This window comes from Lethenteron reissneri, chromosome 4 (assembly GCF_015708825.2).
Source record: "Lethenteron reissneri isolate LAM-NWPU_2019-01 chromosome 4, ASM1570882v1, whole genome shotgun sequence".
Classification (NCBI taxonomy): domain Eukaryota; kingdom Metazoa; phylum Chordata; class Hyperoartia; order Petromyzontiformes; family Petromyzontidae; genus Lethenteron; species Lethenteron reissneri.
Window position 1 is genome coordinate 6,390,229 of NC_083782.1, and position 22,318 is coordinate 6,412,546.

The following is a 22,318-nucleotide window of genomic DNA, read 5'->3' on the forward strand; positions in this document are numbered from 1 at the left end:
TAGTCTCATATGGTGTTCGACCAGATGACGCCAAAAGGCGCAGAATTAACATTGTACCCCCCCCCCTCCCCCCGCCGCTCCCCTCCAGAGTGGATGGATTTGGGCTGGGGAAGCTGCTGAACACGCGGCAGATCAAGCGGATGGTGTCCTCCTACGTGGGCGAGAACGCCGAGTTTGAGCGCCAGTACCTGTCTGGAGAGCTGGAGGTGGAGCTCACCCCCCAGGTAACTCGCCACCCCCACCCTCCCACCCCCCGCCAACCAACTACTCTCCCCTATCCAAGATCTAAAGTAAAAAAAAAACAAGGTGAGAGGTCGTGAGACTGGAAGAAGATAGGGGGGAGGGAGTGTGTGTGTGGGTGGGTCTTTGTCAGCCGTGCGTAGTGTTGGCCACTCGCCCCCTTGTGTGTCGTGCCGGCTTTCATAGGTGCTACTCACTAAAAGCACTTGCCACAACAGTCTGTTACAGTCTATATGGGGGATCTTTGTGTTTGTCTTTGTGTGTAGTGGGGAGCGGTAGTGTAGTGGTTAGCGTGCTGCACTACGAACCCGGCAACCCGAGTTCGATTCCCGCTCATGGCCAACACCAGTGACAATTATTTGAACCGGTCCTGGGTCTTTCCTAGGTCGACTCAGCCTTAAATTAGTACCTGGTGTCATGCGTAAACATCGCCACTGGGGAGATAAAGGCAGCCGTGCGTGGTGTTGGCCACCCACCCCCTCGTGTGCCGTGCCGGCCTTCATAGGTGCGACTGTCTAACAGCACTTGCCACAACAGTCTGTTAAGGCTACACGGGGGATCTTTGTCTTTAAATGTCTGTCTAGCCTGTATGTCTCTGGGTTTCTTTCTCCACGTGTCTGTCTCACTCTATATCTGTCTCACTCTCTCTGTCTCCGAGTCTCCCGATCATCTCCCCTCTTTGTGGCTTTGCTGGTCAGGCACGAGGACTCTGAATTTGCAAACTCTTTGGAATTCACTGCGGATACTTTGTCGGGGATCTAAAACAGCGTGGATGAGAGGATATTTGTGTTGTTAGTGCGCCATAAGTAAGGCCGGAAGTGACCCTAGCAGAGAAGAAACCTGCACAAAGCGCAGAGGTATTTACTCCTTGGATCAACAGACTCCGAATTAGCACAGTTTGGCTACATACGGTGCAAAAGAAGTTCAACGTAGGAACATTTCTCAGTCTGTTGAGACTGCTGGTGGCGGACTTGGACATCGTACAACGGCATCGGTCCCGCTTTGTCAATCCACTGCTGGGCGGATGAAGGACCTCTTCCCCCCCCCGTGTCGGTCGTGGGAGTTGTTTGACACGTTAAGAGGCTACACGGGGGACCTTTGTCTTTTGTGTCCAGGGCACGCTCGCGGAGCGAATCCGCGCCGGCGGCGCCGGCATCCCGGCGTTCTACACGGCCACGGGCTACGGCACGCTGCTGCACCAGGGTGGCGCGCCCATCAAGTACCGCTCCGACGGCACCGTTGCCATCGCCAGCGAGCCGCGCCCGGTACCGCGCCACACCACCGGCGCCAGCCGCAACACCAGCAGCCGCACTAGCGCCAGCCTTAGCATTTACAACAGTGACAGCTGTAACACCAGTAGCGACACTAGCGCCAGCCGCAACACAAGTACCCACACTAGCGCCAGCCTTAGCATTCACAACAGTGACGGCTGCAACACCAGTAGCGACACTAGCGCCAGCCGCAACACCAGCAGCCGCACTAGCGCCAGCCTTAGCATTCACAACAGTGACAGCTGTAACACCAGTAGCGACACTAGCGCCAGCCGCAACACAAGTACCCGCACTAGCGCCAGCCTTAGCATTCACAACAGTGACGGCTGTAACACCAGTAGCGACACTAGCTCCAGCCGATACACCAGCAGCCGCACTAGCACCAGCCTTAGCATTCACAACAGTGACGACTGTAACACCAGTAGCGACACTAGCTCCAGCCGCAACACAAGTACCCGCACTAGCGCCAGCCTTAGCATTCACAACAGTGACGGCTCTAACACCAGTACTGACACTAGCTCTAGCCGCAACACAAGTACCCGCACTAGCGCCAGCCTTAGCATTCACAACAGTGACAGCTGTAACACCAGTAGCGATACTAGCGCCAGCCACAACACAAGTACCCACACTAGCACCAGCCTTAGCATTCACAACAGTGACAGCTGTAACACCAGTACTAACACTAGCTCCAGCCGCAACACCAGCAGCCGCACTAGCGCCAGCCTTAGCATTCACAACAGTGACAGCTGTAACACCAGTCCCCACACTAGCTCCAGCCGCAACACAAGTACCCACACTAGCTCCAGCGTTAACACCAGTATCAACACAGGTGTCAGCCTGACCATTACATCGATGCTGCTACAGCACCTCGCGCCGCGTGTATCGGATGGAAGCGGCGATGAGGGATATGCGGCCATTTAGTTAGCGTCGAAACGGATTAACCGTGCGGTGTGGGTAATGACGCGAATCCGCCGTAAGCACAGCCAGCATCACGGTCAAGTGGCCGGCGGTTGCTCGGCAACGCGCGTGAAGTGCCTACCTCACTGTAAGTGGCCCCTCCCCCCTGGATACCCCCTAAGTGGCTGACCCAGCGGGTCATCGACACGCTCGCGTCAAACTACTCGGGTGGAATTCATTTTGCTGTCGTCACGAGAGGCACCGTTGGTTGAGTTGTGAGTGGGTGGGTGGGGGGGCGGTTGGGCACAAAACAACGGGGGAGGGAGCCAGGGAGGGAGGGAGGGAGGGAGGGAGACTCGGAGGTAGGAAGAGGAAAGGAATCCAGCCAGGCGGTGATCCGGCTCAACCAATAGTCGAGTGGTGGAATTGTCGTCGTTATTGTCGGCAGTGAAATGCGTGCGCGTGATCGTTCGGTGATTTTTTTACTTTTCTCCCACCGAACTAAAGTTCTCGCGTTCCCTCTCCGCGCGCAGGCTGCCCAGTTCAACGGAAGGAACTACATCCTGGAGAAATCGATCGTCGGCGACTACGCGCTGGTCAAGGCGTGGAAGGCCGACCGTGCTGGCAACCTTATCTTCCGGTCGGGCCCCCGCGCACACACACACGCGCACGCACTCACATACCTGACATACACAGACAAAGATACCCCGAATAGCCTTCAACAGACTGTTGGGGCAAGTGCTGTTAGCGAGCACCTATGAAGGCTGGAACGGGAGGGGGGGGCAAGCACCACGCCCGACCCGACCGCCTAGTGGCGATGTTTACACAACTGCACCAGGTACTCCGTTCAGTTGACCAAGTGGAGGACCAGGACTGGTTGGCCTTGAGCAGGAATCAAACCCGGGTCGCCGGGTTCGTGGCGCAGCGCGCTGACCGGTACACTACCGCACGCACACGCGGACACACGCACAACTGACATGCACACACGCACGCGCACACGCATACCCAGGGATGGAGTGAATAGTTGGAAACTGCACTGCAGGGCCATGATCAGGCTTTGTTTCAGGCAGGTGCCGCTACATTGGGATGTTTGGCCAAGAATTCCATGAGTAGTGAGAGTTTGGTTTGGTCTGCGAGGAAACCGGAGAACCCTGATAAAACCCACTACGCTATTAAACCAGGGTGGGGGAGGGTGGGGGGTTAAAACTGAAATCTGCACACGGATCGGTGACTAGACTGCCCGGCCTGTGTGGTCTCTGCTACGGGCGTAACGACGACGTGATCCACGCGTGAATTTGCGAGTGTGACATCATTTTTCTACGTGAATACATTTTTTCATTCATTTGTGTTACAGGAAGACGGCCAGAAACTTCAACCAGCCCATGTGCAAGGCTGCTAAGTGCACCATCGCCGAGGTGACGACCGCCCTCTCTACGGTTGTTGCGTCGTCGCGTTTCAATCAGGGGGGGGGAGGGGGATTGGTGGTGGCCAGGATGATTGAGGACCCGCGGTCGCACGCCGCTGTCCAGAAATGTGGCCAGATCGTCGCTTTGCCAAACCCAGAAATCTACTGCGGATTTATAGTCACCACGAGCAGCTTTGCATCCTTCCACTTGTCCCCGTTTTGATGGCCTCGTCGCGAGCGACGGCTTTGGCGTGGGGGGGGGGGGGGTTCCGTTCCCGAGCTGCTGCTGTGTGAACCTCTGGGGCCGTGCCCCCACTCACCTCCCCCCCCCCCCCCCCCACTGCGGGCGGTCACCAGGTGGAGGAGATCGTCGACGTGGGATCCTTCGTCCCCGAGGACGTCCACATCCCCGGCATCTTCGTCAAGCGCGTCATCAAGGGAAAATCGTACCAGAAGAGGATTGAGGTGCCCCCCTAACACCACCTCATCCCCCACACCGCCCCCCCCCCCACCAACACCACCTCATCCCCCGCACCGCCCCCCCCCCCACCAACACCACCTCATCCCCCACACCGCCCCCCCCCACCAACACCACCTCATCCCCCGCACCGCCCCCCCCCCCCCCCACCAACATCACCTCATCCCCCGCACCGCCCCCCCCCCCCCCCCACCAACACCACCTCATCCCCCGCACCGCCCCCCCCCCCCACCAACATCACCTCATCCCCCACACCGCCCCCCCCCCACCAACACCACCTCATCCCCCGCACCGCCCCCCCCACCAACACCACCTCATCCCCCGCACCGCCCCCCCCCCCCCCCACCAACATCACCTCATCCCCCACACCGCCCCCCCCCCACCAACACCACCTCATCCCCCGCACCGCCCCCCCCACCAACACCACCTCATCCCCCGCACCGCCCCCCCCCCCACCAACATCACCTCATCCCCCGCACCGCCCCCCCCCCCCCACCAACACCACCTCATCCCCCGCACCGCCCCCCCCCCCCCACCAACATCACCTCATCCCCAACATGTTCACCACAAGTACTGTCTGTGGTTAATGCAGGCTTGAGTCCTTTAAAAAGGTTTTTATTTGGTGTTTGAACATCTGACCACCATTGCCAGAAAGGTTAAACCCTATTCTTATTTTTTCATACTTAGTATAGTTTATTATATTCTTTCAGGAGCCCTCCCCCAACTCAACCAAAAGGCCCCCCCCCCCCCCTCCCCTCCTCCCCACCAATATATGCGGGGCATTTCTCTGTCCATGGTAATTCGAGAACAGAATATACAAGTAGTGGGATCCTTAGCACAACCACGCAGAGACGGGGTGGTGGGGACGGGCGCGCGGGTTGCCTCGTGCGCGCATTTCCCGAACTCGTCAATTGCTTAACGGTGAATTAAAACTCCCCCGGCGATTCGCACGGCCTGTGTCAGCCCCCCGCTTGACGGAAGCCTCCCACACGCCGCGCCGGCCGTGGAGGCGGGGGGTGGGTTGCGTTTGACCGTACTTCACCACGCTGGCCGGTTGCGGGTTTGGTGAAATGGAAGCGATTTTCCTCCTCCGGTTGGCGTTGAGGCAACGGTCGGCGCTCGCCCTCCTGTTCACGGCCCCGCAGAGCGAGTGGTGGAAACTTCACGTTCCCATGGCGGGGGCGAGTCTGTTCGTATGACATCCCCCCCCCTGTTGACTTCACCGCAAAGTGGTAGAGTACTAATTTTCACAATCAGAATCTTTATTTAGACTGCAGGAGGAATCCGATGAGCTATGAAGCTCTTTATGTCACATTTGTCCAGTAGGGGCACGGGTCATAAAGTCACAATAATAAACAATACAAACAATTCTAGGAGTGCAAAGTATAGGAAAGGTAAGCGAATCGCTAAAAATAAATACGTAAAATAGATCAAGTATATAAGTTCAAATTGCATAAGGTACACCACCAATTCCCAAGCTTGGGCAAGCCAGCAAAACAACAGCAAGAACAGTCCCAGACCACACCACGACAACAACACACAAACACACACTCCCTCAGTAAAATTGCACATTTAACATTGAACAATCGCTACACGGGGTAAGGGTGATATATACAAAATCACATTTGCTAATGCAGTTGTATCGAGCCTGGAGGGATGATGGGGCTGAGTCATTGCCCCACCCCGACCAGGATTTGAACTCTCGACTTCCGGTGGCGAGGAGCCCGCCCGCTCTACCGCTAAGGCAGCCCGGCCAGGACCAGTTCAGATATATTCGGACATCGCCTGCCACCCACGTTGAGCCGTGACCGAGAATGCAACTCGGGTGGCTAGGTTCAGAGTACGGCGTGCTGACCGCTGCACCACAACGGGGCTGCCCGGCTAATCCGTGGTGCCCGTCAGCGCGGTGGCCCTGATGAACGATTCGGGGGAAGGACATTGCAAAGAAATGCTACCGGGCTAAATTTAAAGTTTTCCACGTGCGTGACTGCTGTTTGGAGGGTAATGGTGGGCAGGGCTTCTGTTTGCCTCATTGCTATATTTACATTTGAGGGGGCAGGCAGGCAGGCAAGCGTGAAGCGCCGCCCCACTTGAGACAAAAATTGTAAATCTTCTTTCGCCGTGACTGTGCTGCTGCTGGCGAAAAAATCCAGCGGGAACCCGGGCGCAGCGGTGTGTTGGGGAACGGCCCGCAGAAGCGGATATCGTTGAGCCACTTCTAAAATGCCTTTTTTTCTTAAGTAACGTCGGGCCCACAAAGTAGTCAACCGATATTATAACTACTCAGAGATGGAATTTAGCGATGAATTTTGTTTGTTTGTTTAGTGCGTGCAGTCGTTGGGGACCAGACCAGCGACTCGCTACGCACGGGAACCCGGCTTCTAAAATCACAATTGAGTCTCCGCGAGTCCGTGGTCTCCGCGTGAATCTTTGGGTCTCTGGATCTGGGTGCGAGTCCATTGGTGACTGACCGGGCTGACACCACCTGTTGGTCTGAAACCCAGATTGCCACGTTGACCCCCTGCCCCCCGCTCTCTCCCCGGCCCCCCCCCCCTCCCCACACAGCGGCTGACCCTGCGGAAAAAAGGGGAGGATTCTCCCCGCCCCACCAAGGAAGCCGACATCATCCGCGAGCGAATCATCCGTCGTGCCGCACTGGAGTTTGAGGATGGCATGTACGGTATCCTCACCGCGCCAGGCTAGGTTGCCCGACCCACGAGAGTAATGAATGAATGTATGTATGCGAGTGATCTTCTTTCGCACTGTGCGTAGCCAACCGTGCTAATCGGAGGTGCGGGGGCAAGGACGACAAACTAAACACAGAAAGCTGTTTTTAAGATTTCCTGCAAAAATGCCTTCGGCTCCAGTGTACAGCTGAGCTGCGATCCGATTAATTATCTGCGATTCGATCAATTACCCCCACCGATTATCGGTTCGATTGCTCGGCGAGTAATTGGGTAACGCGGAAATACATGGGGGGGGTGGGGGGAAATCAGTGTCACCTCCGTCCCCAACGTGTGCCGTTGGACGGGGATTGGTGACGTCATCTGCGTCGTCGGCCGTGTCTTGCTGGGCCTGGGTCCCCTTGGGGGGGGTTTCTCACCTTCAGAGGGGTGGGCGCGTGGGGGAGGATGTCAGGGAGGCCACACTTTTAAAGAGGGATGAGACGGGCCGAGCGAGCGGGCTGGGCGGGCTGAGCAGGCTGAGCGGGCTCGCTCAGCCCGCTGGGCCAAGCCGGACAGGATCAGTTCAGAAATTGGGATATCACTCGCCACCGATATTGAGAATGCAACTCGGGTTGCTGCGACGGGTTTCAGATATCCGCCGCCACCGACGTTTGGTGATCACAATCGGCAATCGAATTCGGTGGGGGGGGGGGGGTGGAGTGGGTGGTGTGGGGGGGGCGCCGGTGTTTGTGGCGGTTGCGTTACTCGGCGCGGGGTTTTTTGGCGTTCCGCGTGAAATCGTCGCGTGGCGCGGGAGCGAGCGTTGATGGGCCTTGACGATGGTGGCGCCGCCCGCCCTGCTGCCGCCCAGCCAACCTGGGGATCGGCATCCCCATGCTCGCCAGCAACTACATCCCCGCCAACATCACGGTCAACCTGCAGAGCGAGAACGGCGTGCTGGGACTTGTGAGCACTGCACACATGCTCGCACACACATTGTCTCACGCACGCTCACATGCACGCTCACACGCATGCTCGCACGCACGCTCACACGCGCGCACGCTCACACGCTCACACGCACGCTCACACGCACGCACGCTCACACGCACGCTCACACGCACGCTCACACACACGCACGCTCACCTAGAGGAGGCCCAGGAACGGCTCAGATAATCGTCACTGGTGTCGGTGGCCGTGAGCGAGAATCGAACTCGGCACGCGAGCCGCCACACACACACTCGCACAACAGCAACAGCAACAGTCGTTCGCCACCGAGTGGCGGTGACGTCGCCACGGCGCTTGTGCCATGCTTGGTGCCGTTTGAGGCCACGTGATGGCAACCGTATCGAGCAGTGTTCTTCATTTCGATGTAAAGCTTTCGTGACTGCAGGGATTCATCTTCTTGGTTCTTTCGGTAAAGTCACGTAGAAGGGAAGTAATAAAATAATAAAAATAAAACATAATAAAATAATTATATTTAAAGCTTTCGTGACTGCAGGGATTCATCTTCTTGGTTCTTTCGGTAAAGTCACGTAGAAGGGAAGTAATAAAATAATAAAATAAAACATAATAAAATAATTATATTTAAAGCTTTCGTGACTGCAGGGATTCATCTTCTTGGTTCTTTCGGTAAAGTCACGTAGAAGGGAAGTAATAAAATAATAAAAATAAAACATAATAAAATAATTATATTTAAAGCTTTCGTGACTGCAGGGATTCATCTTCTTGGTTCTTTCGGTAAAGTCACGTAGAAGGGAAACAATAAAATAATAATAAAAACCAAGAATAACTAAATTTCGATTTAAAGCTTTCGTGACTGCAGGGATTCATCTTCTTGGTTCTTTCGGTAAAGTCACGTAGAAGGGAAGTAATAAAATAATAAAAATAAAACATAATAAAATAATTATATTTAAAGCTTTCGTGACTGCAGGGATTCATCTTCTTGGTTCTTTCGGTAAAGTCACGTAGAAGGGAAACAATAAAATAATAATAAAAACCAAGAATAACTAAATTTCGATTTAAAGCTTTCGTGACTGCAGGGATTCATCTTCTTGGTTCTTTCGGTAAAGTCACGTAGAAGGGAAGTAATAAAATAATAAAAATAAAACATAATAAAATAATTATATTTAAAGCTTTCGTGACTGCAGGGATTCATCTTCTTGGTTCTTTCGGTAAAGTCACGTAGAAGGGAAACAATAAAATAATAATAAAAACATAACAATTTCGATTTAAAGCTTTCGTGACTGCAGGGATTCATCTTCTTGGTTCTTTCGGTAAAGTCACGTAGAAGGGAAGTAATAAATAATAAAAATAAAACATAATAAAATAATTATATTTAAAGCTTTCGTGACTGCAGGGATTCATCTTCTTGGTTCTTTCGGTAAAGTCACGTAGAAGGGAAACAATAAAATAATAATAAAAACCAAGAATAACTAAATTTCGATTTAAAGCTTTCGTGACTGCAGGGATTCATCTTCTTGGTTCTTTCGGTAAAGTCACGTAGAAGGGAAGTAATAAAATAATAAAAATAAAACATAATAAAATAATTATATTGAAAGCTTTCGTGACTGCAGGGATTCATCTTCTTGGTTCTTTCGGTAAAGTCACGTAGAAGGGAAGTAATAAAATAATAAAAATAAAACATAATAAAATAATTATATTTAAAGCTTTCGTGACTGCAGGGATTCATCTTCTTGGTTCTTTCGGTAAAGTCACGTAGAAGGGAAGTAATAAAATAATAAAAATAAAACATAATAAAATAATTATATTTAAAGCTTTCGTGACTGCAGGGATTCATCTTCTTGGTTCTTTCGGTAAAGTCACGTAGAAGGGAAGTAATAAAATAATAAAAATAAAACATAATAAAATAATTTCGATTTAAAGCTTTCGTGACTGCAGGGATTCATCTTCTTGGTTCTTTCGGTAAAGTCACGTAGAAGGGAAATAATAAAATAAATAAAATAAAACATAATAAAATAATTATATTTAAAGCTTTCGTGACTGCAGGGATTCATCTTCTTGGTTCTTTCGGTAAAGTCACGTAGAAGGGAAGTAATAAAATAATAAAAATAAAACATAATAAAATAATTATATTTAAAGCTTTCGTGACTGCAGGGATTCATCTTCTTGGTTCTTTCGGTAAAGTCACGTAGAAGGGAAGTAATAAAATAATAAAAATAAAACATAATAAAATAATTATATTGAAAGCTTTCGTGACTGCAGGGATTCATCTTCTTGGTTCTTTCGGTAAAGTCACGTAGAAGGGAAGTAATAAAATAAATAAAATAAAACATAATAAAATAATTATATTTAAAGCTTTCGTGACTGCAGGGATTCATCTTCTTGGTTCTTTCGGTAAAGTCACGTAGAAGGGAAGTAATAAAATAATAAAAATAAAACATAATAAAATAATTATATTTAAAGCTTTCGTGACTGCAGGGATTCATCTTCTTGGTTCTTTCGGTAAAGTCACGTAGAAGGGAAGTAATAAAATAATAAAAATAAAACATAATAAAATAATTATATTTAAAGCTTTCGTGACTGCAGGGATTCATCTTCTTGGTTCTTTCGGTAAAGTCACGTAGAAGGGAAGTAATAAAATGATAAAATAAAACATAATAAAATAATTGTATTTAAAGCTTTCGTGACTGCAGGGATTCATCTTCTTGGTTCTTTCGGTAAAGTCACGTAGAAGGGAAGTAATAAAATAATAAAAATAAAACATAATAAAATAATTATATTTAAAGCTTTCGTGACTGCAGGGATTCATCTTCTTGGTTCTTTCGGTAAAGTCACGTAGAAGGGAAGTAATAAAATGATAAAAATAAAACATAATAAAATAATTGTATTTAAAGCTTTCGTGACTGCAGGGATTCATCTTCTTGGTTCTTTCGGTAAAGTCACGTAGAAGGGAAGTAATAAAATAATAAAAATAAAACATAATAAAATAATTTCGATTTAAAGCTTTCGTGACTGCAGGGATTCATCTTCTTGGTTCTTTCGGTAAAGTCACGTAGAAGGGAAGTAATAAAATAATAAAAATAAAACATAATAAAATAATTATATTTAAAGCTTTCGTGACTGCAGGGATTCATCTTCTTGGTTCTTTCGGTAAAGTCACGTAGAAGGGAAGTAATAAAATAATAAAATAAAACATAATAAAATAATTATATTTAAAGCTTTCGTGACTGCAGGGATTCATCTTCTTGGTTCTTTCGGTAAAGTCACGTAGAAGGGAAGTAATAAAATAAATAAAATAAAACATAATAAAATAATTATATTTAAAGCTTTCGTGACTGCAGGGATTCATCTTCTTGGTTCTTTCGGTAAAGTCGCGTAGAAGGGAAGTAATAAAATAATAAAAATAAAACATAATAAAATAATTTCGATTTAAAGCTTTCGTGACTGCAGGGATTCATCTTCTTGGTTCTTTCGGTAAAGTCACGTAGAAGGGAAGTAATAAAATAATAAAAATAAAACATAATAAAATAATTATATTTAAAGCTTTCGTGACTGCAGGGATTCATCTTCTTGGTTCTTTCGGTAAAGTCACGTAGAAGGGAAGTAATAAAATAATAAAATAAAACATAATAAAATAATTATATTTAAAGCTTTCGTGACTGCAGGGATTCATCTTCTTGGTTCTTTCGGTAAAGTCACGTAGAAGGGAAGTAATAAAATAATAAAAATAAAACATAATAAAATAATTATATTGAAAGCTTCGTGACTGCAGGGATTCATCTTCTTGGTTCTTTCGGTAAAGTCACGTAGAAGGGAAGTAATAAAATAATAAAAATAAAACATAATAAAATAATTATATTTAAAGCTTTCGTGACTGCAGGGATTCATCTTCTTGGTTCTTTCGGTAAAGTCACGTAGAAGGGAAGTAATAAAATAAATAAAATAAAACATAATAAAATAATTATATTGAAAGCTTTCGTGACTGCAGGGATTCATCTTCTTGGTTCTTTCGGTAAAGTCACGTAGAAGGGAAGTAATAAAATAATAAAAATAAAACATAATAAAATAATTATATTTAAAGCTTTCGTGACTGCAGGGATTCATCTTCTTGGTTCTTTCGGTAAAGTCACGTAGAAGGGAAATAATAAAATAAATAAAATAAAACATAATAAAATAATTATATTTAAAGCTTTCGTGACTGCAGGGATTCATCTTCTTGGTTCTTTCGGTAAAGTCACGTAGAAGGGAAGTAATAAAATAATAAAAATAAAACATAATAAAATAATTATATTTAAAGCTTTCGTGACTGCAGGGATTCATCTTCTTGGTTCTTTCGGTAAAGTCACGTAGAAGGGAAATAATAAAAGAAATAAAATAAAACATAATAAAATAATTATATTTAAAGCTTTCGTGACTGCAGGGATTCATCTTCTTGGTTCTTTCGGTAAAGTCACGTAGAAGGGAAGTAATAAAATAATAAAAATAAAACATAATAAAATAAAATAATTCTCACGACGTTTCGGCTACAACGCAAGCAGCCGTCTTCAGGTGAAGAATGAGACACTACCAAGCTAGGAGCTTATATATAAGCTGCGTTGGAGGTGGAAGAGCGCCTTAACAAAAAGAATGTGCATATGAAGAGGAATTTAGCATATTCATGGAAAATGCGTAGGAGGTGGGCGGGGGGTTTCAAAGTCATATTATGCCCATGCATTATGCAGGATCAGCAGCACCAAGGGGGGGTGCAGGGATTAGCAGTAACAAAGGAAAGGAATGTTAATGATATGTAGCTGCAGTTACTCAACAACCACGTAGAAAACTAAAGTATAAACTGCATAGCACCATCAGTATAATTACTATACTCTACAATAAGCTGAGTTACTAACAGCAAGTAATACATTACAATTCTACGTCGTAAAAATTATATAATATGCTTCCATCTAAACTTTATTCTCTTGCATCACACGAGCATATACCGTACTATATACTGCCATAGATAAACCCAACATTAAATTATATACTGTATTGCTGTAAACCAACCTATACCTTATACATTTTAATATAACACTGTATTATTCTACACACCCTAATGTGTATCGAAATGGTTTATTACGTCCTTCCAATGATTGCTAAGCCAGAATCCATCTTCTCGGTTAAAATTGTCTCTGTGTTTGTATATGTATATGTGGATCGCCTCATTCCTCTTCATATGCACATTCTTTTTGTTAAGGCGCTCTTCCACCTCCAACACAGCTTATATATAAGCTTCTAGCTTGGTAGTGTCTCATTCTTCACCTGAAGACGGCTGCTTGCGTTGTAGCCGAAACGTCGTGAGAATTATTTTATTTTATTATGTTTTATTTTTATTATTTTATTACTTCCCTTCTACGTGACTTTACCGAAAGAACCGAGAAGAGTGTTCTTCATTGCAAGGCCCGTGGGCCACTGGAGGCTCCTGGTGGCCATTAGTTGCGGCCCCTGAACACTGGTTACAGAACCTCCGATTAGCACGGCTGGCTACGTACGGTGCGAAAGAAGTTCAACGTACACGCACGTACAGAACTTGCCGCGGGTGTAGAGAGAGAGGGTGTTGATGTTGTCGCCGTTGTCCGGTGCAGGGCCCGTACCCGCTGGAGGGGGAGCAGGACCCTGACCTCATCAATGCAGGTACGACAGCCTCAGCCAAGCCGCACACGCACATTGCTAGAGACAAGTCGGACGAACGATGCCCACGCGTGCGTTCTCTGACTCCCGTATATGGAGGGCGATCGCGAGCACCTGCCCTTGCCATCTGGAGAAGGAGGACATGGAAATGAGGTGGCACCGCGTGCGATGCCGTCGCGGTGGAGGGACGGGGAACGGAGCCGCTGGGTTCGGTTGGGTTTTTAAAAATGGTTCTGGCCTCGTGATGTGGGCAGTGGGCGGAGCTACTGGAGTAGTGGGCGGAGCTGCCAGAATAATGGGCGGGGTTAACTGGACGATGGGGTGGGGCTATGTAAATAATGGATGGGGCTACCTGATAAAGGGGCGAGGCCGCTTGGGTCGTGGGTGGGACTACCAATTCCAAGACCCACCATTCGTCCACGAAGTGGCGGTGACGTCACCACAGTGCCTGTGCCAGGCCAGGTGCACTTTGAGGCCACGTGAAATGTCGAAGGCTCGCTGACAGGAGGTCTAGGGACAGACCCAGCAGGTGCCATGGGTTGGCTGACTGGGATATGCACCACCAGCTGTACCCACTGCCGGATTATCCTCGTAGCAAAAGTAGCAAAACAAATGCTACGGGCCCCGCACTTTCAAGGGCCCCGCGCTAACTGCTTTCAAGCTATCAATTCCGGTTCAGTGATTCTGCACTTGCTCTATTACCATAGTACTATACCGCCTTCAACTTTTACGAACGACTGGGTGTTTAAGGTTAGCGGTTTGTCGTATTATCTGGCTGTATTGCAAATTAAAAAATACAATAACTTTACTGTGCAAGTTAAATATTTGTGTTTTTAATATTAAAATGTTTTTATTATTTCGGGCTCCTTTATAACATATGCTACAGGCCCCGCACTATCTTAATCGGGCACTGGCTGTACCCTCTACAGTGCTAACGAGTGGGGGTACAGCTGGGACTACCTGAGCAGTTGGCGAGTGAGAATCTCTATTCGGTTGTTTTTTGCTGTTGCTCCGATTGCTATTTAGGCTTCACTGCCGTACTTTATTTCGATGTCGTATCGCTCGCTGCTGCCGGTGGGACACTCCCTGCTCTCTGGAGCTCTCTCCCACCTCGGTGCAACGGCGCCGTGACCTTGACCCTGCGGTGTGTGTGTCGCGGTTCCCCAGGCAAGGAGACGGTGACCGTCATCCCCGGATCGTCTTACTTCTCCAGCGACGAGTCCTTCGCCATGATCCGCGGGTCAGTTCTAGTGGAACGTGGCGCGCCCCCCACCTACTACTACCACCCCTCCAAGTTGTGTGGTGGGGGGGGGGGGGGGTTAAATGAAGTCACGTGACAAAATGGGGGGGGGGGGTGCGGGGGACATTGCTTGGGACGATGTCGGCAGATGTTAAGTAGAGGGGAGAAATAAAAAGTCAGTTTATTCTGCGTGGAGAAACGGTTTAGTTTAACAGCACAAACCGCGCGCACGCCGCTCCCGCCTTTAATAGGTGCTCGCAAACAGCACTCGCCCCCCCGTCCTGCCCCCAATACCCCTTGCGAAAGGCTAAGCAGGGTCAAGGGGAAGAGCCCTTGTGTGCTGTGCGGGGCGTTGACATGCGCGGTGTGCCGGCGTGTGCGGACCGCAGGGGCCACGTGAACCTCACCATGCTGGGCGCCATGCAGGTGTCGCGGTACGGTGACCTGGCAAACTGGATGATTCCGGTAGGAGCTGGAGCTGTGCCGCCTTGCGTCAACGCACGCACGCACGCACGCACACGGCAGCAGTAGCAGCCACTTCATTGGGGGGAGAGTAGGGAGGGTTGCGCGTCTGTCCGACGCGCTGTTTGGCCGTGCCGCAAGGCGTCGCTCGCCTAGACGCCCGACACGCCGCTCCACAACCCAGGCAGCTTCCTTCATTCGGTTTTGAGAAATGAAGGAAGCTGCCAAGCGCTGTTGGGGGACTGGCTGCGGGGGATGGGCTCTGCCTCTCTGCTTGGCTTTGTTCGGGGGTTACGAAAATAAATGTACGATGCTACGTGTGGCTTGCGTCAAGGGTGGGGGAAGTTTTGCCTTTGTCTGTACAAGTGTGGGGAACGTTAGCGGAGCGGTTAGCGCGCTGCACTCCGAACCCGGCGACCCGAGTTTGATTCCCGCTCGTGGCCAATACCAGTGACGATTATCTGAACTGGTTCTGGGCCTCCCTTGACTCGATGTGTCAACATCGCCACTAGGGAGACAAAGGTTGCTGGGCATAGAGCTGGCCACCCCCACCCCATTGTGTGCTATGCCGGCCTTCATAAGTGGCACTCTCTAACGGCACTTGCCCCAACAGTATGTGAAGGCTATATGGGTGGTCTTTGTCTTTGTGCAGGGTAAAATGGTGAAGGGCATGGGTGGTGCTATGGATCTGGTGGCCAGCGCTGGCACAAAGGTGGTCATCACGATGGAACACAACGCCAAGGTAGGGGCCGCCCTATGTCGTTCAACACACATAATCACACATTCACATGTGCGCACACACACACGCATGAGCACACACACACACACACACACGAGAACACACATGCACGCGCACATACGCACACACGCACGAGCACACACACACACACACACGCGCGTGTGCCGTACGTACGCCCCGTGTAAATCCGAGCTGTGTGCCCGGCACACGATGTTATCACTGGGCCTTTCATTCGGAAACGCCATAAAAAAACACAAGCAGCATCATTATCCTCCTCCACCTCCACGGTGGTTGGGGGAGGGGGAAGCGGTGTGGGGGGGCAGGGTGGGGTGGCAGGGTGGGGTGGGGTGGGGGGGCAGGGTGGGGCGGGGTGGGAAGACGGGGGCGGGGTGGGGCGGGGTGGGGGGGCAGGGTGGGGTGGGGGGGCAGGGTGGGGCGGGGTGGGGGGGGAAGACGGGGGCGGTGGGGGGGCGGTGGCGGGGGTGGCCGTGTTGCTCAGGACGTCCTTGCAGGTTGCGTGCCGATATCCTGGGAACCGCAAAAGCTGCGCCGCGTCGCCACGAGTCGCCCACCAGCCGTAGTCCCCCCCCCCCCCTCGATGCCGGGCACTCGTTCTCCGTGGCGTGACGCAGCACGGCGTGACGGTGCTGGTTCTGCCGCTCCACCCGTTCCGCCTGCCTTGCGGGTGATGTTGTACACGGCGATCGATGGGCTCTTGTTCCAGCGAGCAGCATATCGGCACGCGCCCTGCAAGTGACTTGGACGAAATGAGTCGGCCCTGGTCGGTCAACAGCCGTTTTGGGGTGGGGGCGACAAAGCCCGTTGGTAAAGACCTCTGCAATGGACCGTGCGTTGTACGGTCCGCTGGGGGTCAGGCCATTGGCCGGCGAGGGTAGAAGTCGGTCCGCCACCCGCTCACCTGCTCGTTTGTGAGCGGCCTCGATCGTAAGCACAGCCGCTTGTTTGCTATCGAGGCTTTGTGTGTTTGTGTGTGTGGCGCGTCCACTGAATTATTAACCGGTGAGCCGCTCGAGCAATGGAGGCCGGTCTAAAGTTATGACAAACGGGCTGAATGGGTCAGGCAAGCCTGTTAAGGCGACACGGGGGATCTTTGTCTATGCAGGGCGGTGGTTTCAAGATCCTGGAGGAGTGCAAGTTGCCCCTGACTGGCAAGAACTGCGTGGACCGCATCATCACGGAGAAGGTGACCACCGCATGTACCTGTGACGTGTGATGGCGTGCGGTAATTAGTGATGAGGTGTAGTGATGAGTGATGATGCGCTGGTGACACGTAATGACGTTTGTGTGACGTTTGTGTGACGTTTGTGTGACGGAGGTTTGTGCTGCGTGGGGAACGCCCCGTTGGGTGTCCGTTTGGCTGTCGCTGCGAGCGAGTCTGGTTGTGCATCTATCCACGTGGCCTCAACGTGCACCTAGCCTGCCACACGCGACATGGTGACGTCACCGCCACTTATGGTTGTAGTTGGTGCATCTGTAAGTCGAGGCCCAGAATGCCCTCGAGTCTCCACCGCATCCCGGAAGCTCAGCATCTCGTGCTCGGATGTGCTCCCGGTGCAGCAGCAACACACCTCTTGTTGTTGTCGTTGTTGTGCTGCCCCTCTTCACGATGCGACGCTGTTCCTGCTGCCGCTGCCCCAGGCGGTGTTTGACGTGGACAAGGACCAGGGCCTGACTCTGACCGAGGTGTGGAATGGCTTCTCCGTCGAGGACATCAAGGCCTGCACTGGCAGCGGCTTCCAGGTCAGTTGCCCTCCCCCAACCCCATCCCTCCCCCCCCACCCCCCCACGCCTTCGGCCATGCGACGAGGTCATCCGTGTAAATAAATGTCGCTGGACGGGAGGTCACGGGGCGTGGCTCTGGAGCAATACCGATTGTAGGTCGCCGTGAGACGTTGGGCGTCAGATACAGCAATCGTGCTGCGACGGTTCCACCTGAAGACGGAAGCTTGTGTTGCCTCCGAAACGTCGTGATTTTTATTTTATTTTTATTTTATTTTACTTTCATTAATTTTAAATTTTTTTACCTACGTGACTTTACCGAAAAAACCTAAGAATAACAAGCGGGTCACTCGCGTTGACACCCTGCTCGTTTTGGGGTTGGATCCGATTTGTGTGAGCCTGCGTGCGTGCGTGGGTGCGTGCGTGTTTTTGTACGGTGCCTTGTGAGCTCTGGGTGAAAAGCGCTTCAGAAGTGTACACTCTTATTTTTAAATCCTTTATATTAAGTTCACTTGCTTGCTTGCTTGCGCGCTTACGACCGTGCAAATCTTTCGGTCATTTTTTAACCCACTTCCCGTGATCCAATCGAGCTGACATTTTGCACACAGACTCGTGCGTGACAATTTATTTTCGTGAAAAAAATTTTCCTAAATTTTCCACTTTTTAGGAAAAAAAAAATTTCATATTTAATTTAAAATACCAATGTGATAAAGATGAAACTCTTACTCAAGAAAAACAGAAGTGAATAATAAAATAAAACCGATGCCACGCATATAAAGGATTTATAGTGAAAAACTTTGTTTTTACGGGTTAATTTTTATTCACTCTACGATTAACGTGGCCGGTTTTCTGTCGGGCGAGTTCCAAATGGCAACACGAAGTTTCTATTACGGTTTCGGATGGAGACATTGCACCCCCCTCCCCCACACCACCCCCTCTCCCCACGTTACAGACGGACACAGCTAATACACGAACGCTTTCAACCTTAGTTGGACAGCGTTCATGAAATGCTCACTTGTGTGGCCCGACTTGGCTGCTGCAATTGCATTCCTGTTCAGTCACCCACTACCAGACAAGAACAACCACCAAAGACAAAGATCCCCCGTATAGCCTTAACAGCCTGTTGGGGCAAGTGCTGTCTAGCAAGCACCTATGAAGGCCGGGCACGCCTTTGTCTCCCTAGTGGCGATGTTTACACACCGCACCAGGTACTAATTTGAAGCCGAGTCGACCTAGGGGAGGCCCAGGACCGGTTCAGATAATCATCACTGGTGTTGGCCGTGAGCGGGACTCGAACACGGGTTGCCGGGTTCGCACCGCGGCGCGCTAACCGCTACACCACCGCTCCCCATCACCACCACGACGACTCGCTTGTGCAGCTACACTACAGCAGAGGCATCAGTGCCAGATTAAGCCGGTAGAGGAGTTCCTTTAATCGCCCCCCCCCACCCACCTCTCCCTATCTCCACCATCCCTGAAAAGAAACCCCGGCGCTCGGATTTGAACGCAGCGTTGGGCTCACCTCCCCAACTGCCTGTTGACTTTTGGCAGCCGGGCGTCGTCGCTCGTCACGATAGCGTTGTGTAACGTCCATGTAACGTCACGCAACAGAAGTGGTGGCAGCCATTTACACGAGACACGCGACACGTGTCACCCCGAGGATTATTCCTGGCGGTCACGGATAAAAAGGATGCTTTCTCGGAGCGTTCCGGTGTGCTTTGGGGGAGCGGTGGGTGGGGCTGTGGTTGATCAGCAGCATTCGGTTGGGCACAATTACTAAAACTTTTCATTAAAATTTTACCAGGTAAGGCCCACTGAGCTATGTAGCTCTTTTTCAGAAGCGACCTGGCTATCACAAACGATAGCTCAACGAAGTAGCTTTTCACGTGGAAATGTACAGCAGCCAAATACTCTAAATCAGTGGTTCTTAACCTGGGTTCGATCGAACCCCAGGGGCTCGGTGAGTCAGTCTCAGGGGTTCGGCGGAGGTTAAGACACACACCCGACTCATATGATTGTGCACCAGTAAAACATATACCTATGTTTTGAATTTGAAAACATCATATTTTATTTTTCCAATTAAGAAGGGTTCGGTGAATGCGCATATGAAACTGGTGGGGTTCGGTACCTCCAAAAAGGTTAAGAACCACTGCTCTAAATGCATGTTGATTCTTAATGTGGAGGGAAAAACCGGAGGACCCGGAGACAAATCCATGCGACCACAGGGAGAGAGACACGCAAACTCCAAATATATAGCAGCAGGCGCCAGGGTTGGGATTGAACCCACAACCTCCTGTATACCAGGCGAGGTAGGTCACATCTTGTCGCCCTGGCACCCGACGTTTCACGCCGTGCCTCGGGACCATCTTCAGGATCCGATTTTGCAGAAAGCTGGCTCGGGCCCACCCACGAAAGCGAAACGTCTTTGGACGTCGTGCCCAGCGGCGCGTGGCATGACCCGTAGACACCGTCGAGCGGGGGGGGGGGCGTTAGTGGTTTCCTTTGCCTGAACTTGCACAAACGATTGATTTCCAGGTTACGTTTTAGTTTTTGTTCCTAGAGGGCGCCAGTGGAGGGGATGTGTTCAACGTCGGTGCAAAGAAGCTCGTGGCGCGGACACCCGTGGCGCCGTTGCGCTCGACGCGTCTCAAAAACATTGGCGGCGCGCCACGTCGATGCAACGGGATTGTCCGATTGGCCGCTTTATTTTTGCACTTTAATGACTCGGATTTGAACGACCGTGAATATTGAGTTGGGAAGCGGCCGGGGCAGCGGTGCTCCTACGATGTCCCCGTGGAGTCGGCCAAACGGCAATTGTTGGCACCGCTTTCTGGCCGACCCTCCACTGCCTGTCGTAACCCAACGTCGGGTGGTGGAGGGCTCTCGTATACCATCGATCCGACCAGACGGTTACGTGGCCTCGTGCAAATTTTTTTTTAACAAAAACAACAACTCTGCATCGTCGTCATTGCATCGGGGGTGGTTGGGTTGCTAACGGACGTCGTCCCCTTCCCTTGCACAGGTTTCTCCGGACCTGAAGCCCATGCAGCAGGTGTGAGGAGCCATGAGGAGCCACGCAGCCGCCCACGCGGCGCATCAAACCGGGGTCGCGATCATCGACACAGCGTTACCATCGACCTACCCCACCCCCCCCCCCAAAAAAAAACTGCAGAGTCGGCGGAGGGGGCGTGGTGTAGGTGCTTTTCCATGAGCCAGTTACGGGGGGGGGGGGGGGTGGGTGCATCACCTTTTTTTATGGTAAAACTTTTAATCGCACGCCGGTGAGCTCCGGAACCCCGCTCGATCGTGTGGCTTCGGCTCGCACGCCGGCATTCCTGTCAAAGCAGCAGCGGCGGCGAGCAGGAAGGTTGCCACCCATCCTTTGGTTTTCCCAGGATCCTCTTCTGCCCGCGGCAGCTGTCCCGTGGGGAGAAATCTGTCCCGAAGTCTTCCGATGTATGTTGACAGTGTCCCTGGTGTTTTGTCTGTGGTGCCTACGACCGGCACACCGCCGGTCGTTCGGGATTCCTCCTCTCTGCTGGGCACCGAGAGAGGATCATCAGTCTTCTTACCGTCCGTGTGTTTTTTTTGTGCGTATTATTTGGAGGTGGCAGCCGCTGTATCCGCGCGAGCGCTTTCTCTCAATGTGAATTACCGCTCAAGGTGTTACGCTTTTATACTGCTATAGGCGGTCGTGTCGTACACACACGCACAAGCCCGTATATGTAGAAATCGGGTGCACTAATCACCCTGTGAAGTGAAACTGAGATGGTATTGCAGGATATATTATGCAAAATGTAAATCGATTTTAGTAATAACTGCTCGGCGTTCCGCCAGTTTCTCCGCTCGCCGAGAGCACATTTTCGCGTCCGCCCGCGAAATCTCGCGGCTGCCGGTGGTGGTGGACGTCCGACTTATTAATACTACTCTTTTAATCAAAGTAGTGAGCAATATCATACTCCACCCCACCTCCACGCTCACCCTCCCCTCCCCCCACTCGTGGCGCAGCAGTTATCATAGTTTGGCACGCACTGCGTGGCTCATGCAGCAGCCGCCGTTCGGTGTCGCGTTGGGTGCACGGTTTAGTTGTGACGTCACCACGTCAACCCCCCCCCCCCCCCCCTGTTGTACATTTACACACGCGACATGACTCTGGAGATGACCCCCCCCCGCCCCCTTCCACCCATAAAAGCACCATCTGTACAGCAAGCCACCAAATCCACTCCTTTGGAACGGGGGCATCCGCCCCCCCCACCCCACCATTTTTTGTGCAAAGTTGTAACCGTAAATAAACATATCGATAGGATTTTGCTGTATCAGTGCCGCTTGATTTTTTCATGTTACGGTGTAAAGTCTGTGTGGTTTACACGACAGAGACTAAGGTCCCCTGTGTAGCCTGCGCAGGCTGTTGGACCAAGTGCTGTTGGCCAGCACCCTGTGAAGGCTGGCAGGGCACAGGAGGGGCCGATGTTTGCACATCACCACCAGTTACTCATTTTAGTCCGAGTCGGCCTCAGGGAGAGGCTCAGGATCAATTTAAATATTCGCCACTTATT

The 22,318-nt window shown here is 50.7% G+C and overlaps 1 protein-coding gene across 1 annotated transcript in view; it reads left to right on the plus strand.

Annotated features, from left to right (window-relative positions):
• LOC133349596 (succinyl-CoA:3-ketoacid coenzyme A transferase 1, mitochondrial-like) overlaps positions 1 to 22,066 on the plus strand; it is a 36,170-nt gene extending 14,104 nt beyond the window's left edge. Inside the window, exons 4-17 of the mRNA XM_061563165.1 lie at positions 89 to 224; positions 1,356 to 1,505; positions 2,942 to 3,048; positions 3,763 to 3,823; positions 4,171 to 4,278; positions 6,857 to 6,971; positions 7,829 to 7,923; positions 13,536 to 13,584; positions 14,749 to 14,821; positions 15,211 to 15,286; positions 15,936 to 16,025; positions 17,146 to 17,226; positions 17,682 to 17,783; positions 20,785 to 22,066. Coding sequence (XP_061419149.1) covers positions 89 to 224; positions 1,356 to 1,505; positions 2,942 to 3,048; positions 3,763 to 3,823; positions 4,171 to 4,278; positions 6,857 to 6,971; positions 7,829 to 7,923; positions 13,536 to 13,584; positions 14,749 to 14,821; positions 15,211 to 15,286; positions 15,936 to 16,025; positions 17,146 to 17,226; positions 17,682 to 17,783; positions 20,785 to 20,820 — 1,279 coding nt within the window. The 3' untranslated portion in view covers positions 20,821 to 22,066. The remainder of the gene's footprint in view (positions 1 to 88; positions 225 to 1,355; positions 1,506 to 2,941; positions 3,049 to 3,762; positions 3,824 to 4,170; positions 4,279 to 6,856; positions 6,972 to 7,828; positions 7,924 to 13,535; positions 13,585 to 14,748; positions 14,822 to 15,210; positions 15,287 to 15,935; positions 16,026 to 17,145; positions 17,227 to 17,681; positions 17,784 to 20,784) is intronic.
• The last annotated feature ends 252 nt before the right edge of the window (positions 22,067 to 22,318 follow it).